The sequence below is a fragment of the Zootoca vivipara genome, chromosome 2 (genome assembly GCF_963506605.1).
Source record: "Zootoca vivipara chromosome 2, rZooViv1.1, whole genome shotgun sequence".
Taxonomy (NCBI): Eukaryota; Metazoa; Chordata; class Lepidosauria; order Squamata; family Lacertidae; genus Zootoca; species Zootoca vivipara.
In genome coordinates this window covers 64,459,492-64,475,753 of record NC_083277.1, presented here as the reverse complement: position 1 = coordinate 64,475,753, position 16,262 = coordinate 64,459,492, and the positions used below count along the sequence as shown (strand labels likewise).

Genomic DNA, 16,262 nt, shown 5'->3' with positions numbered 1-16,262 from the left:
TTGGAAACTGCAAGAGTTAGTGAATTATTTAGAACTCAAGAAGGGGGAATGAGGAAGTCCGAAATGTTTAGATTTGAAGTTGTGTAGTATGATTATTAATTTTGGTTTCTTTTTCTTTCTTTTTTTAATCTTTTTTCTTTCTTTTTTATATTATTGTCACTTATATGTGAAGAATTTTGGGGTATAAGATCTGATATCGCTTTATATTTTTTGTATTTTTCTATTTTCTTTTTTTTATGTAAAACCCAATAAAAATTATTTGAAAAAAGAAAAAAGAAAACTGAACTGTTAAATTATAAAAATGGAATAGTTCTAAATTGCACCTTGCTTTCAATCCTGGTCATCAAAATACAGTGGCTTGGCTTGTTCATATAGGTTTTTAAAGATTGATTTGTTTTAGCATTAGCAGTTGTGGACATGGTAGGATTTTAAACTCCCATAACCTTTGTAGAACTGGCTACAGATGAAATTGCCTGAAAACTGTAAGTAACTAATTTGTATTTGTAAGATTTCATTGCTGGGTCACATCAAAGCAATCACACCACACCTTCAAAGACATTTGAGATGTTAATGTGAAGTTGCCCCCCCCCCAAACGAGGTAACTGACTAGTCTGGGAGTAAGTTGTTTTATTTTGTCCAATTATCTTATAGGTTTAATTAAAGCTCAACACTTCTAGGCCATTATTTTGTGTAGTGTTCCAGAGTTTGTGGCTTTCAATGCTTAACTGAAAATCTGACCAGATCTTTAAAACATTCACGTGTTTTCACTCCGAAGTTTGCTTTTTCCTCGCTCTAGTCTGGTACCTTGTTCTAGTGAGTCTAGTTCAATCTTTTACATTCCTTGGTTTTAGCCGGGGTGTGTGTGAGACAGAGGTGGGGCAGTGTTGCCTAAATGGTAAAATGACTTGATAAAACTACTTCATAAAAGAAGTCAGAAGATCTTGTTTGTTTGCTTCTGTGACTACAGCTTCCTAATTTCCAGAGCCTACACAAAAGAAATGTTTTTGCTGCTGGTAGCTGTGTTTTCATTTGTGTGTTGAAGTCGAACCACCGTATTTCCCAATTAATGAAGTTTTTAGACGGTAAACCTATCAGACCCATACAGCTGCACAAAAGTATGCCCTTCTTCACTGCAGGGGGCAGAAATGAGACAGTTGCGGTGCAGGGGGGTTTGGAGTGTTCTTATCCTCGAGTCTTGCGCGTGGGTTTCCCACACAGCCATCCAATAGGCTGTGCTGGACTTGATGGGCCCACTGGGCTCATCCAGCAGGATTCTTATGTTCTCAAGAATAATTGGGGTGGGCAGTTGATTAAATTGTCGTGTCCTGCTGTATCGACAGAGGCATAGAGCCTACAGAGATTGTGTGCTGCTTTTACTATGCATCAAAAGCCTCAACCCTAAAATGGTAGGCATTTTGCTTTAAATGAATTGTGGGCGAGAATTCTACATTTTTAATCTTGGCCTTAAGCTTTGTATAATACTCCATTAAGTCACGAGTTGTTGCTTCTTTTTTCCGGCCAAGGAGACTACCACTAAGTCACTCTTTCAAATACTTCACCATCTCTCCCTTCCTTGGTTGGCGGAGCAGCAGCAAAGTTTCAGCTATCACCTTTTAATCACACCTAAAGCCCCGCCCTTTACCCACTTCCGGCAAGGGCGGGGTGGCGTGGGGGAGGGGAAAAGAGGAGATCAGAGGAGGAGGGGAGGGGGAAAGGGAGCTCTGCCTCGCGTTTTCACCCCCCCTCTTCCGGTCTCGCTTCCGATAGGCTTCCCCTGGTGTCTGTTAAACCCCGTGAGCAATGAGTGTGGGGGCCGTGACGTCAGGCACCACATAGGAAACTCCTCCGCCTTCTTCGCTGGGGCTGGCTCGGCGGGGGAGTGGAGGGAGGAAAAGGGGTGAAACAATTTCAAGATGGCGGCGACAGAGGCGCGGATAACAATGGAAAACGGGAGGCTTGGGTGGCTCCGGGCCTGAGCTGGGGTCGGGGCAGGAGCGAGGGAAAGTCGGCGGCGCGTCGCCAGGCTCCTGGCAGGAAGCGGGGAGGCCCCGGCCTTTAAAGGGTGGCGGCAGCGAAGGAGGAGGAGAAGGACGACGACGACTACAGGGGAAGAGAGCCGAGGCTGTGAGGGCTGCCCGGTGTCTCTGGCCGCCAGCCATGGCGGAGTGAAGCGGCCGCCTGGTCTCGTGTTGCCTTTCTCGCCCTCGGCTCATGGTCCTGCCCCCCTGCCCCATGGCGGAGTTCGTGGTTCCGCGACACAGCGCGGTGATGGAGCGGCTCCGCCGGCGGATCGAGCTGTGCCGGCGGCACCACAGCGCCTGCGAGTCCCGCTACCAGGCCGTGTCCCCGGAGCGGCTGGAGCTGGAGCGCCAGCAGACCATCGCCCTCCACCAGCGCTGCTTGCAGGCCAAGGCCAAGCGGGCCGGGAAGCACCGCCAGCCACCTCTGCCTCCCCCGGCAGCCGCTCCGCCGGCCGCCCCGTCCCAGCCGCCTCCCCCTGCTCCGGCCCCGGGCTCCATGGGCTCCTCTGCCTCTACCTCCGCTCCTACCGACAGGCCTGGAGTCAATGGCCTGGACGCCGACACCGCGGGCGGTGAGCAGCAGCATCAGCACGGCCGGAGCAGCGCCCTCATCGCGGTAAGGTCCCAGCTGGCGGGCCCCTGGGTTGGTTTGGGCTTTCCCCGGGGGAATCCGCGCCACCCCTTGAAAAGGACCTGTAGGGCCGTGAACACTGAGGCCGGTGGTCAGAAAGGAGTCGTGGCTTGGCGTGAACTTTGCTTTAATAAGGCTGGAGAGGTTTGAGGCCTCCCTCCGAGCTCGAGTTCCTCATATTCAGAACAAGATAAGAGGATGTTTGTTTCCATCTCCCCCGGGCCGCTCCAGCTGTGCATGAAAGAGAAACTTGATTGTTTGCTCTCCTGATTCTATCTATCCTAAAAATATAGTCTCGTCTCTTCCAGCTTATTAAGGCAGCGAACATATATAAATAGTGATTAAAGAAAAAGCGGGGATCTCTAGAAAAGTATGTAGGAAAAGTAAGAAATGGTAGGCTTCCAGTTCTGTTATGAGCAAAATAAAGGGTAATGCGATTCTTTACTTCCTTTAGCGTTGCTATATCCTGGTTTTACAGCGAATTGTGGCATTAGAATGATCCATCCATCCAGGCAGGCAGGAAAGTTGGTGAAATGTTCTTGAAGCTCTCTGATCATGCCCAGTGTAACAAGCCTGTGCAGATAGTCGTTTGGCAGTAAAAAAATAAGGACCGTATTTCTCCCATTTATATATTGTTTTTTTCTTCGAGGATCTTAGAGTGGTTCACATGGGAGACACTGTTTTTATTTTCACAGCAACATTGTCTGATAGGTTATGCTGTGTGTGAGCAACTGGCCTAGTCCCTGCCATACTGGCTATGTAACAGAGGGGGAGCTTCAGTATGAAAAGTTTTTTATGGGGGTTTAGGGACCAACTTGGAGACCGGCATGGAATGTCTGCATCCACAGAAATTGAGAATTTTACTCCATATAGTGGAACCTGTTTGTTGGTTTTCTAAGCATATTGGTCCAATGACTCAATCCATCACATCATGCGTATGAGTTTATGGAAAATAAAGAAGATTGCTTATGCCTTTTCCTACTGTGGGTTTAAAGATGTAAAGATGATACCTGTCTTCCCTGTAAAAGGGTAAAGGTAAAAGTTGTGACCGACCCTGGGGTTGTGACGCTCATCTCGCTCTATTGGCCGAGGGAGCCAGCGTACAGCTTCCAGGTCATGTGGTCAACATGACTAAGCCGCTTCTGGTGAACCAGAGCAGCACATGGAAACACCATTTACCTTCCCGCCGGAGCGGTACCTATTTATCTACTTGCACTTTGGCGTGCTTTCGAACTGCTAGGTTAACAAGAGCTGGGACCAAGCAACTGGAGCTCACCCCATCACGGGGATTTGAACCGCCAACCTTCTGATCAGCAAGTCCTAGACCCTGTGGTAGTCCCAAACAGCTGTAGGTGACTATGTTTCATGTTCACTTTGAGATTATGCCTTTGAGTTTAGGTTTGCTTGCTGTTGATCCAGTGTTAGAAACTTAGATATATAAGCTAGGCGCCAAATGGCTCTTTAAACCAGGGCTACCTTTGCAAAGTAACAGATGCGGGTTGCGCTGTGGTCTAAACCACAGAGCCTAGGGCTTGCCGATCAGAAGGTTGGCGGTTAGAATCCCCACAACAGGGTGAGCTCCTGTTGCTCGGTCCCTGCTCCTGTCCTCCTAGCAGTTCGAAAGCACTTCAAAGTGCAAGTAGATAAATAGGGAAGGTGTTTCCATGTGCTGCTCTGCTTCGCCAGAAGCGGCTTAGTCATGCTGGCCACATGACCCGGAAGCTGTGCGCCAGCTCCCTCGGCCAGTAAAGCGAGATGAGCGCCGCAACCCCAGAGTCATCCGTGACTGGACCTAACGGTCAGGGGTCCCTTGATACAAGGGGTCCCTTTACCTTCTACCTTTGCCAAAACAGAATGGCTAGTTGCTATTTTGGGGTTAGACAGCTCAAAAGTAATAATTTTCAATATAACTTTCTGGCTCCTGAAATTCATTCTGATTGTGCAGATAAAATATAGTGGATAGAATTGCTAGTGTGTAAAAACAGTCAAGATCCAAGGATGCCCAGGCATGCACTCCAGATGCTGGAGACATCAGGTGCCATCCTGGCACACGGGCATCTTCACTTGGTTGCAAGTGGCCGATAGCCAGGTTGCAAATGTGCCTGGTGCCTGGCAAATTTTGAATGCTGCTTTTGATCACAACTAAAAAATAAAATGAAGCTGCAACTGTCTATTCAGTCTAGCACCAGTGCTTCAAGGTCTGAAGTAGAGGCCTTTCTTAGTCTTAACTTCTGTGATTATTTCACCAGTATTTAAACCTGGGACTTATAGACAGGCAAATCACTGTGCTGTGGCCTCTCCCAAATAAGTATCAAAATTTTGGACTCCTATTGGAATTGGAAGATATACTGTACTTTCTGATGGTAACTTTTGTGTTGAAATAGTGAAGTATAATTCCAGATACAGTGGAGAGGTAGAATACTATAAATTTGTTGGGAGTTTAGTTTTCAAATTTTTCCTCGTACCCTTACTTGTGCTTTATATTATAGGTCTGTGAAAGGATGGGTAAAGACTCAGAGACATCACATAAACATATTTTCATTATCTTAAGTAAGGGTTGAATGTTTATGTATTTCTAATGGATTATTAGAATTTATTAATTAACATTGTAATTTGAGTTGCATTTCAGCAGCCTTGAAGAGAAGGACATGCCTTGGGGAAAGTTGCTTGCTTCTGTTATTAGTTGTAGATCAGGCATCCCCAAACTTCGGCCCTCCAGATGTTTTGGACTACAATTCCCATCATCCCTGACCACTGGTCCTGTTACCTAGGGATCATGGGAGTTGTAGGCCAAAACATCTGGAGGGCCGCAGTTTGGGGATGCCTGTTGTAGATGGTCCCTAAGTCAAAATAAGCAACCATACATCGGATTGTATCCAAAGGGCATATTGTTTCCAACATTGCGCCTTTCTTTAGGTGTAATATTTTATCATTTAAATACAAAAACCAAATTAATTACAGCAGGAACAATATGGTTGGGTATTATCCAGTGATTCCCCCCCCCCAATGTACAATACATTAATTTTCTAGCAAAGCACTGGACTTGGTTCCTCCTCTAGTTCTTTTAAAATAATCATCTAAGCTATCTCCCAAGTGCATTTGTACAAATGCATTAATGATAGAGCTGTAGCACTTTTTCATAAGCAAGGCCCATTAAATCCTACATCCTCTCTTCAGTGTCCAAGCCTATGGGAAGCCTGCAGGCAGGATCTTGGTGCAGCAGTGCGGTCCCTACTTGTGAATCCCAGAAGCTGGTATTTATAGATATACTGCCTCTGACACTGAAACGTGTTATTTTTTCCTACAAAATGAACATTTTAAAAACTATGTGCCATCTTCCTTTAGGGTAGATAAAATGTTACTAATCTATGCTTCAGTTTTGTCACCAGTGGCTATTGGCAAGTCTCCAGTGGGTAAGATTAAGTGGGAAGGAAGAAGTACCGTATTCTCTTTATTGGTCACTGAATATTTGGCTAGAAAAATGAAAGTAAAAATTTAAACCTCTTACATTCCTTGTAATATATTGCTATTTATTCTTGATACAAGAGATTGACATATCTAATCTTGAATTTCTGTGCCTGAGTTCACTGTGATTTTTAAATATTGAAAACAAAGAAAATTAACTACAGTATGTTGGTAAAGTTAAAGTGAATTGCCAGGCTATTTAGGTCAGTATGGTTAACAACACATCTGAAAGATGCATCTAAAATGATACTGATACCCTTAGTAAGCTAGGGAATGAGAAAAGGAACAAACCAGGTAACCCTTTCTATGACATTTTAGGTTGTGATCTTTGCATCTGGTAGAGTCAGGAGTTGTCTGTCCTATTAGTCATTTGTCTGTTTTAGAATTTGGCTGGACAGAACTAGGACATAGTCAGAAGGATGGGTCACTTTAATCTTTTTCTGGCAGTGAGGTGTAAGAAGGCCCTGTGATTTAAGACAATGTCTTAAATGGTATGTGTCCCAGACAGAAGGTTGTTCAAAACTTTGTAAGTAGAGATTGGTAGATTCCTTGATACTTTAAACTTCATGTTGCATTTCAAAATGTAAATTTTAAAATACACACTTCAGAAAGGAAAATGGCTAAGAACATAAAACATAACTGTATAGCTTTCTGTTTTATACATATTTTGAATTGTATCCAATGCTGTCAGTGCGTGAACAGAACAGATTTCCACTCACACAACTGGAGCTCACTTCCCTCTTTTACCGCTGCAATCCTCACACACTCTAAAAAACTGCTTTGTAGGTTTGGGAGACCGCAAGAAAACATTTTGGGGTGTGCAGGTGTGGAGCTGCAGGGGGTAGAAGAAGGTGATTCCTTGTTGCTCTAGTACAGGGGTGCCCAAACTTTTTTCAAAGAGGGCCAGATTTGATGAAGTGAACGTGTGCGAGGGTCAACCAAAGTTGTTGTTTTAGGATTGAAGTTGTTGAGCTTTTTCAGGATTTGATCCCAATAAATCCAGGGGCTGGATAAAACAGGCTGGGGGCCGGATTATGCCCCCCAAAATGGACTTTGGACATGCCTGCTCTAGTAGCAATGTTGGGTTCCACCCTTTATTGTCAGAAAAATAAGTGTTAAGCAGAGCAATTGAATCTTCCATAGAGTTAGAAGGGACCCTGAGGACCATCTATTTCCTGTACACTCTACAGGAATATGCCAATATTTCACATATACCCTGTAGCTCTCACGCTGCCTTTCCAAAGCTAGGTAAGCGAGTCCCAGAATTCAGTGCCTTGCTTACCTAGGAGGACAGCACATCTGCATGAGGGCTTGGGGGGCATCAAATGTTGTTGAGGGCTACCAAAAAAGGCTTCGAGGGCCATGCATTGGACCACCCTGCTCTAGTATTTTCCCTTAAACCTTCTGGTTTTGAATTACCACATCTCCTGATTATTTTCAAGTGTTGACATCTATGTAACCCTTTTGCCAAAAGGAAAGCAAAAGGGTACGAAAAGCCTCAATACACCTCTTAATGACCTTCTATTGACTAACTGTTTTTAACATTGTTTTAATTGTTGTAACTCGCCCTGAGACGTTAGGGTGAAGGGTGGATAATAACAACTTTATGCTTGCTTTTGAACAGTTTGACCATACAGAATGTGACCATATAGTATGGGTTAAACTTCCTCCTCACTCTGAAACAGCTTTTCAAGGCACACAAGTGGCTGCAAGTGCCAGCGGAGCTCCACTGAGCACATTAGGGTTGAACCCTATGGAAATTATGTTCTGTGTTTATTAAGATTGTGAGCACCTTTTAAAAATTTAGCCAGTATATATCCTTTCCTCGTACTATTGTTGGTACTGACAACTTTGCATCACTTGCAGACAAGAGGTGTATGTTGTCATCAAGAACACTGTTTGCTTTTTATTGCTTATTAGTGCACTGAAACATTTAAAAGCTTTAATTAAAGTACTCCTGCAATGAGGATGTTAGGGCAAAATTCTGGGTGCGAGAATGCTCAGCCACCCAGCTCATCAGGCAAGGGCCTGTGGTCGTTGCGGAGTATAAAAGGAAGGAGTCCAGCCATGATCCGGAGCAAACAGCAAGGTTTATTACTGCGCAGCAGGTTCAATGCCAGACTGAACACCATGAACAGGGCTGCAAGAACTTTTAAAACTTCCCACCACCATCCCATAATGCACATCGAAAGCATTATACATACATCACTTGTGACAGGGTAAAACGTCAGAAAAGGGGAAGGTGCAAGGGGCATTAGCATACAGGTAAACAGGAGGTAAGCAGGATTAGCATAAGGTAACAATGCATGATGTCCCAGGACATTGTTAAGCAAGTCCCAGTAAGTATCTGGGAGGGGATCCTTGAGTACCTGGTGGGGAAAAACAATGGGTCCAGGTGTGAGTATTGCCTCTGGCTTCGGAGGGTTGGGAATGGCAGGAGATGGTACTTGAATGGATTATGGATATGCAGAGCACCACCACCCTGGCTACCTGACCTCTTGCTTAAGGGATTATGGCTGTTCCCTGCATCCCTGAGAGCCCTTGGCCAGAGTAGAAAAAGGGGGTTTCATTTAGAAATAAAGATACACTGTATTCATTCATAAAGAAATATGGTTACATAGAGTCTCAGGCAACAGAGAAGGGGTAGGAAAGGGAGCCTTTATTACTCAGGGCTTGATCTTGAGGGGGTTCGTGTTGGTGCGATACTAGAGTGGTGTTGTAGGATCAAATGGGGTCCCCTTGAGGGCATTAGTGCCAATCTTGATTCCCAAATGAAGCCTCGTTTGGGTGCCCCCCCTATAAAATTCCCTAACAGTGGATGATCCTGTTGTGTGTTCTGAAATTAATGTTCTCCCTTTTACATGTAGACAATTACCAACAAAATAGTGTATCTACATGCTTCTGTGGTTTATTCTCATCAGAGGTCCGTCATTGACCTTCCTCACTTCTGTAGTTCAGGTTTGGTATACATAGGTGTACTTAGGACCCAGAATTTTTGCAGGCAGTGCCACTGCCCCGAGCAGTTGTATCCACCCTGATTTGGAGATTTTGTGATTGATTAGAGACAGGACAGTACTGATAACAGTTACATTGTCTGTAAGCCTGTGATAGTTGCCTTCCAGGCATGCCTAAGATCTGCTTTGGCTGCCTGAGGTAATGCAAGGTATGGAGTTGGGATGACTGCAGACCTTTCTGTGGGATTACTGTACACCCACAATTGCTTTCAGTGCTTGCATAGAAGTTTCTGCTAACAAGCTGAATAACTTGTTGCACAACAAGTTGAGGTAGGGTGTTGTTTACTGGTCTGTATGCTATTGGCAGTTTAATGCTGTCTTCTCGCAAGTCTCATTTCATCTTACTGTAATGGTGTTTTCTGAGATATAAAGCACTCAGAGCAACTAGTAATGCTGTTCGACTTTAAAAGAGGTGGACTGGCTAGCATTTTGATTTACAAGTCACAGAAGTTCTGATTTAGAAAAAAAAAGTTTCTACTGTAGCTGTGAATTACCATATTTTTCCGTCTATTAGGCGACCCCATGTACAAGACACCCCCTATTTTGGGGGACTCAGGTTTAAGAAAATAGGGGGAGATGGTCCAGAGTATAAGACACTCCCTAATTTTTGACATTATTTTCTAGTCTTATACATGGTACTTCACTAATAGGTTGAGCTCAGGAATAAAGGCTCTATCATTAAAGTTCGTTCAAATTTGATTTTTCCTTCAGATAGGTCGTTGTGTGTTTGTGCATTGGGAACAAATTGTTAACATGGTTCTGAATCTGCTTATATTTCAGTGCTGTTAACTGAAATATGTAGAATATAGAAATAAGTATTTTAAAATATTTTATATTTACAATATTTTAGAAAACTGTTGATCTCTATTGTAGATCAAATAACATTTGATCAGGGGAGATAATTCATATTGTGAACTGCCCTGAGACCCCTGGGTATAGGGTGGTATATAAATTCAATAAATAATAATAGTAATTGTAATTGACTCTTGTAGGAAATAAAGGAATTATGAACACTGTCATTAGCAGATGAATACATTTTTATTGTTCTGCAGACAAATTGTCCAGTATTTCCCTTTTTATTCTGTTCAGAAAGCAGAGAACAGAATTTTTTTTAAGAAAGACTTATCAGGGTGTTAAATATACACATATTGCTAGAACAATAATTTCATTAATTTTTAATTCAGTGCAATTGTCTGGCATCCCTTAAACTGATCAAAATGATGTAGTATCTTGGCAGTTAGTATTGAATTATTTTTCAGTTGTTTGCTCTCCTTTGAATTTTCATCTTAGAACAGGTTTTTCTTGCCTTGACATACTTTGGTGGGGCTGCTATCTGACTCACTTGCCAAGCTGTTGTAAACTGCTCTTTTGAGAGAGTTGTACATGGTAGTGTAGATTTTGCCCATTTTTTGTAGACTGCCAAATACATGATTCTTAAAGAATGGAACACAAAGCATGCATGTGCAAAGTCATAGAACACTATCGTGATGTTCACAGTATTCTGGTTAAACTGAGAATAATTAAGAGTGAAGCACTATCGCATTCTTTGTTTGTCTGTGTTAAGTTTGCAGTGATATAGTTTTGTAACATTGAAAAACAAATGAGAACCACAACAGTGTGGAGTGCTCCCATTTAGAGTACCAGGCAGCCATTTCTTTTCCCAGAATTCTCCTTTCTGCTGCTGACCTGCATCCAGCTTATAGTATTTTGTAGCCACTGAGGATGCTCAGTCCTTATTGTGTGTTTTTGGAGAGTGTTTTTGTCAGCCTTGTTGGGGGGGTCCCCTCAAGTAAGCTGATAGCACCCTCTTGTGGGTGAATGGTATTTTTTCGCTACATACAGACCAGCCCTAGAGAATGAGTTTGCTACTAGTGTACCGGTATAAGCTTTATTTATTACTAGTGTAATTCAGCCCGTTGAGTAAACGGGCGCTAGAACATCCCGGGGTTCGGAGAAGCGCTTGCGCAGCGCTTCTCCGAACTCCGGGACCTGTCCTTGTTGTCGGTGGCAGGGGGACAGGAACGAAGGAGGAGAAAGCAGCCCTTTCTCCTCCTTCCTTCCTCTCCCCCAGCTGCCGACAGGAAGGAGACATCCCGGGGTTCGGAGAAGCGCTTGCGCAGCGCTTCTCCAAACCCCGGGACCTGTCCTTGCTGGACGCACACGCGCGCACTCTCCCCCCCGCCGCCGCCGCCGCCAACACTCAGTCCGGCTGGGAGCAGCGGTTGGCGGCCGCAGGGAAACGGTAGGTGGGGGTGGGGAGAGCGCGCACGTGTGTGCGTGCAGTCTCTGCATCCAATCCCTGTGCCCGTGGGGTACATGCGCAGTAGCGCGGACACAGGGACACAGGGAATTTGGACGCAGAGACACTTGCACTTTATTATATAGGATTATACAGTAGCTCATTCTTAAGTGAGATTATTGCAGGTGAGTTCACTCTATACTTGTACCTGTATAATTTGAAATAGATTTCGTTTCAGGAGTTATAGTGAAGGGAAAACTTGGACATGTACAGTTTCTTTCATTACTACAGTAATATGATGTTTAAATCAGGCTTATACAACCCACAAACCTAAATATGGACATGTTTGGCAGTGTGTCAGGAGCCTCAAGTTCTTGTTTTTGGCTGTCTGACTGGGACTGCAATACAGTGGGATTGATGAGCACCTGGCAGGTGACAAGTTGTGAAGGTCTAAAAAGTTAGTAAAGTGGCACAAAAATCCCAGCTCACAAAAGCAGCCACTAGAACTAGAGTGAATATACAATTGTTTGTTACAATAAGGTGGAAAATGCGCCATGTGAACTGGCTTGAAAATCAAAGTTAAGAAGTCACTTGTCCCAGAAAAGTTTGACCTAAGATGCTTCCTCAAAGCCACTTAACACAAGATGGTTTTCACATCCAGATGGCAGTATCAAGTTGGAAAACTAAAGTGTAAGTTGTGACAAGGGCACATGTATCTCTTTATTCTACATATGGGCACATGCAGTAAGAATCTTTGTAAGCTTTTTGTACCTAGCAAAGCAGATAATATGCATTTGTCCCAATGTTAAAGTGCAGTATTTATTGCACTAAAGTGATATTCAAGTAGAAAAATGATTTTGTATAACATGTCCCTTTAGATCAACGGTTGCATTTCAAATTAGTGCAGGCTGCTCACAAAGAACGCATATCAGTACAAATCTCCAATATTTCAGTGACTCACTGCAGTTTTGTATGATAACAAAAAAATGAAGGCTCTTTACAACGCAGAGTTAGAAAATACATATTGACAGACTTTGCTTCTTTTTTAGAGGACTCTGACAATAGAACTTTCCCCCTACCACTTAACACACAGGCTATTTTTTAAAATAGTTTTTATCTTCTTAGGGCAGGTTTACTTAGGATAGGCACAGGTTTTCATTTTCTCTTCTAATATGTATACAGTACTGTACAGCATTTTTCTACAGTATTTTGTATGCTAAAGCTCTTTAGCAGTATGTAGATTGTATCCAATTCTGCTGTTCTGCTCACCCAGCAGACCACAGTGGAACTTCCCTCCTCTCCTTCCAGCCCCCCATGCACCCTCCAGATCAGATTTTGGAGCACACAGTGAGAAGAGGGGGAAATCTCATTGTGCAGGTGGAAATCTCCTTGCACAGTGTTGAATGCAACTCGGACTCTATAGACATAACATCTTCCAGAGGAGTAGCCATGTTAGCTTGCTGCAGAGAAAACAACAGTCCTGCTACAGACTGAATTTATGGCCACTTAGCCTCATTGTTTTTTTCTTTGTTTCTGTGTGTGTAGTGGGTAGTAGTCCACAAAAGCTTATAGCAGAAACAGTCTGTTAATATATTAGATGTCACATCTCTTGTTCTTATGCCAAGGTAGGCATTGTAGTAGGTAAGATTCAATTACCTTAAAAATTGGTAGAAAATCTTTTTTTACAACTGATTCATGGGAGAAGAGAGTACAGTGGTACCTCTAGTTACGAACTTAATTTGTTCCGGAGGTCCGTTCTTAACCTGAAACTATTCTTAACTAGAAGTGTGCTTTTGCTAATGGGGCCTCTTGCTGCCACTGTGCTACCGGCACACGATTTCCATTCTCATCCTGGGCAAAGTTCTCAGCTTGAGGTAACTCTTCCAGGTTAGCGGAGTTTGTAACCTGAAACATTTGTAACTCGAGGTACCACTGTATTTATTAATATTGTAGTTTGAGGATAGTACCAGAGAACAAATAAGACATTGTGGACTTGAAGGGCTAAACAATTTGCAGTTTCCTTTAGTTACATCTAGGGGGCACCACAAAATAAGAAATTGCATCATAGCTCATGAACAGAGCATGGATCGTTGAATGCAATTGCTATGGGAAGACAATCTTCACTAGTAGATTTATCATCTTGTGATATAGGAACATAGACCAGTTAGTTTATAGTCAGATATGACTAAGGAAATGAAAATACATAGCAAAAGTTGATTTTGCAAATTGTGTGGAGTAGGTCAGCAATGTGGTCTGCCTCTGAAAATCTAACAGCAACTGAAAGTAATGCAGAGTTACACGTTCTTATATGCATTTCACTGAAAATACTGTTGCATGGGTTTGGAAAATTAAAGGTAGTAATACTTTATTGATGGACAGGAGGGTCACCAAAATGCAAATAATATGATAATTGAAAATGCAGGAAGTTCAGTATCTCCTTAGTTCTTATTTCATATGGTTGTATTCTGCTCTTGAACCCAAAAGTTCTCTCCAACTGAAGGTAGTTGACTTTAAATGGGGAAAATATTTGATCCACTGGAGGAATAAAACAATAACAAAAGGAAAAGGGGTAGGGGAGGACTGACATAGCATATAGGTGAAAATTGGATAAGAGTTTAATAATCAGTTAAAGAACACAGCTAGATACGCTTGCCAAATTCCACAGAATTTCTCTGCATTCCCTGTTGTGCCATATAACTAGGCCTCTTATAGAGAATTTTAGAACGTCCTTAAAGCAATTATTAAATAGAGGTATACATTGTGTCATCCAGAACTGTACCACATCTTGTTTTGCTACTCATTCCATTAAATAGTAGTTTTTTTATAAAAAAAGTACCCACATTATGCACATATGTTCCTGAATGAAGAAGTTTGAATGAGAATTCTAGTTTTGGAAACAAAGTTAAATTGGTTTTGCTACTTTTTCTAAATAGATTTAATGGTGCAGCAATTCCAAAACATGCAGACAATAATTTCCAGTGAAGTTCTACGGATTATTTGTTACATGCTGGAGAGGCTAAAATGTCCACAAGGGGGTAAAATGGGGGTCGAGACCTAGGGAGTATGGAATTCAATTTCCTGCTGATTAAGCCAATTTCATTGGTCAGTTGATGAGATTTGAGTGCAACCTTCCATTGCTGTTATATAATGTTTTGCTGATTAAGCCAATTTCATTGGTCAGTTGATGAGATTTGAGTGCAACCTTCCATTGCTGTTATATAATGTTTTGCAATAAATACAATCCTCTCTGGTTTGGGGCTACCTGAAATAAACTGGTATAAAATTACACCTTACCTCAGGAGGAAGGGTTGAATGTTAAAGGAGGAAGATGGATTTCAAGTAAGTCTTCAAAAGGTTTTATTTATGTAATGATAAGATGAATTCAAATAGGAATCAATTCCAGTATGATAATGAGGCAAATAAAAATAAATTCCAGTGAAAAAATCCCAGGACAAGGCCCTGTTTCGCCAATTCTTAATCAGCAATGTTTTAATGGTTAGAGTGTACCAAGTACCGTGTTTCTCCTAAAATAAGACACGTCTTATATTTATTTTTCTTCAAAAAAACACACTATGGCTTATTTTCAAGGTATGTCTTATTCGGGGGCTGGGTCATAACAGGGAAATGATTTTTTATATGAATTTTACAGATGCTGTACAACAGAAATCACGTTTCTCTCTCTCAGGACTGATTAGCCAGATGCTGCCTGAGATCACAATTGGCTTTATCAAATAGCTGTTAAGTACTTTCCTTTGATGCCCAGACCATAAGGTTTCTACCTTTCAGGACAAAGGCAAGGTGATAATAGGAAGTTGTCTTTATCTATCTCCTTAATCTCCTCTTTCATATGCATAACCTTTGAAGCCTAGGAATGCAAGTTGTCTGGGTCTCTCGGCAAAACGAGAAGGGAGGGGATGTCAGTTTTAAAAAAACCACCCACGTGTCTGCGAGAGCTTGCTGCTTGCTACTTTCCTACCGTAGCTGCAGTTTGCCTGCCTCGCTCTCTGTCTCGGCCATCAAGAGGAAATCAACAGGCAACTCATGGCTGGGCACATACCGGTAGAATGGAAGGGGGAAAAGGTGGGGGGAAGCGAGAGGTGGGCTCTGTGTGTGTGTGTGTGTGTGTGTGTGAGAGAGAGAGAGAGAGAGAGAGAGAGAGAGAGAGACAGAGACGCACGGGGGAGAGAAAGAGACGCGCACAGGGGGAGAAAAAGAGACGCACACGGAGGTCATTCACGAGGCGTCTTTAATCGCTCCTCTTTTCTTCTTCGTGCCTTCCTCTCCTCTCCACCGCAAATGCCACTTTTGTCCTCTTCACCAAGTAGCACTACGGCTTATTTTCGGGGTATGTCTTATATTTTTTCAACGCATGGAAATCGTGCCATGGCTTATTTTATAGGCATGTCTTGTTTTAGGAGAAACACGGTATGTTTGCCTCAGAAGTTCTGAGCCCAGTCTTTTGAGGTGGACAGAGCTGTAAGTGCTTCTGTTAAGATTTTTATATTTCTTGGAACACTAGTCTGCTCTGCAAATTTGTAATACCCCCCCCACACACTTATTATAATAAAATTCTGAAGAGGAATATTATCTACTCTGAATCATTTCTCTTCCTTTTTAAAGTTGGAAGTTAAAGTGTAGATTTGTAAATGCTTGCCTATTAGTCATAAAAACATAGGTTGATTGAGTGGCGAATTTTCTGAGGAGCATAATGCAGCTTGCTACTAGACTGGTGAGTAGCAATTATCCTCAGTCAACTTTTTTTGGGTCAAACTGTATCACCTATGGCTTGTTTGCTCCATGGTGAGCTTTGTGCTGCCATGACCTGCTGTGCTGGTGAAGTGCTATTACAACTGTATATTCTACTGTAAAAGCGTGAGTAATTGTTTGAGTAG

The 16,262-nt window shown here is 42.7% G+C and overlaps 1 protein-coding gene across 2 annotated transcripts in view; it reads left to right on the top strand.

The window, feature by feature from the left end:
• Positions 1-1,829: 1,829 nt before the first annotated feature.
• MAML1 (mastermind like transcriptional coactivator 1) overlaps positions 1,830-16,262 on the top strand; it is a 31,846-nt gene continuing 17,413 nt past the window's right edge. For both annotated transcript variants that reach the window (XM_035105633.2, XM_035105632.2), the window contains exon 1: positions 1,830-2,637. In XM_035105633.2, coding sequence (XP_034961524.1) covers positions 2,212-2,637 — 426 coding nt within the window. In that variant the 5' untranslated portion in view covers positions 1,830-2,211. The remainder of the gene's footprint in view (positions 2,638-16,262) is intronic.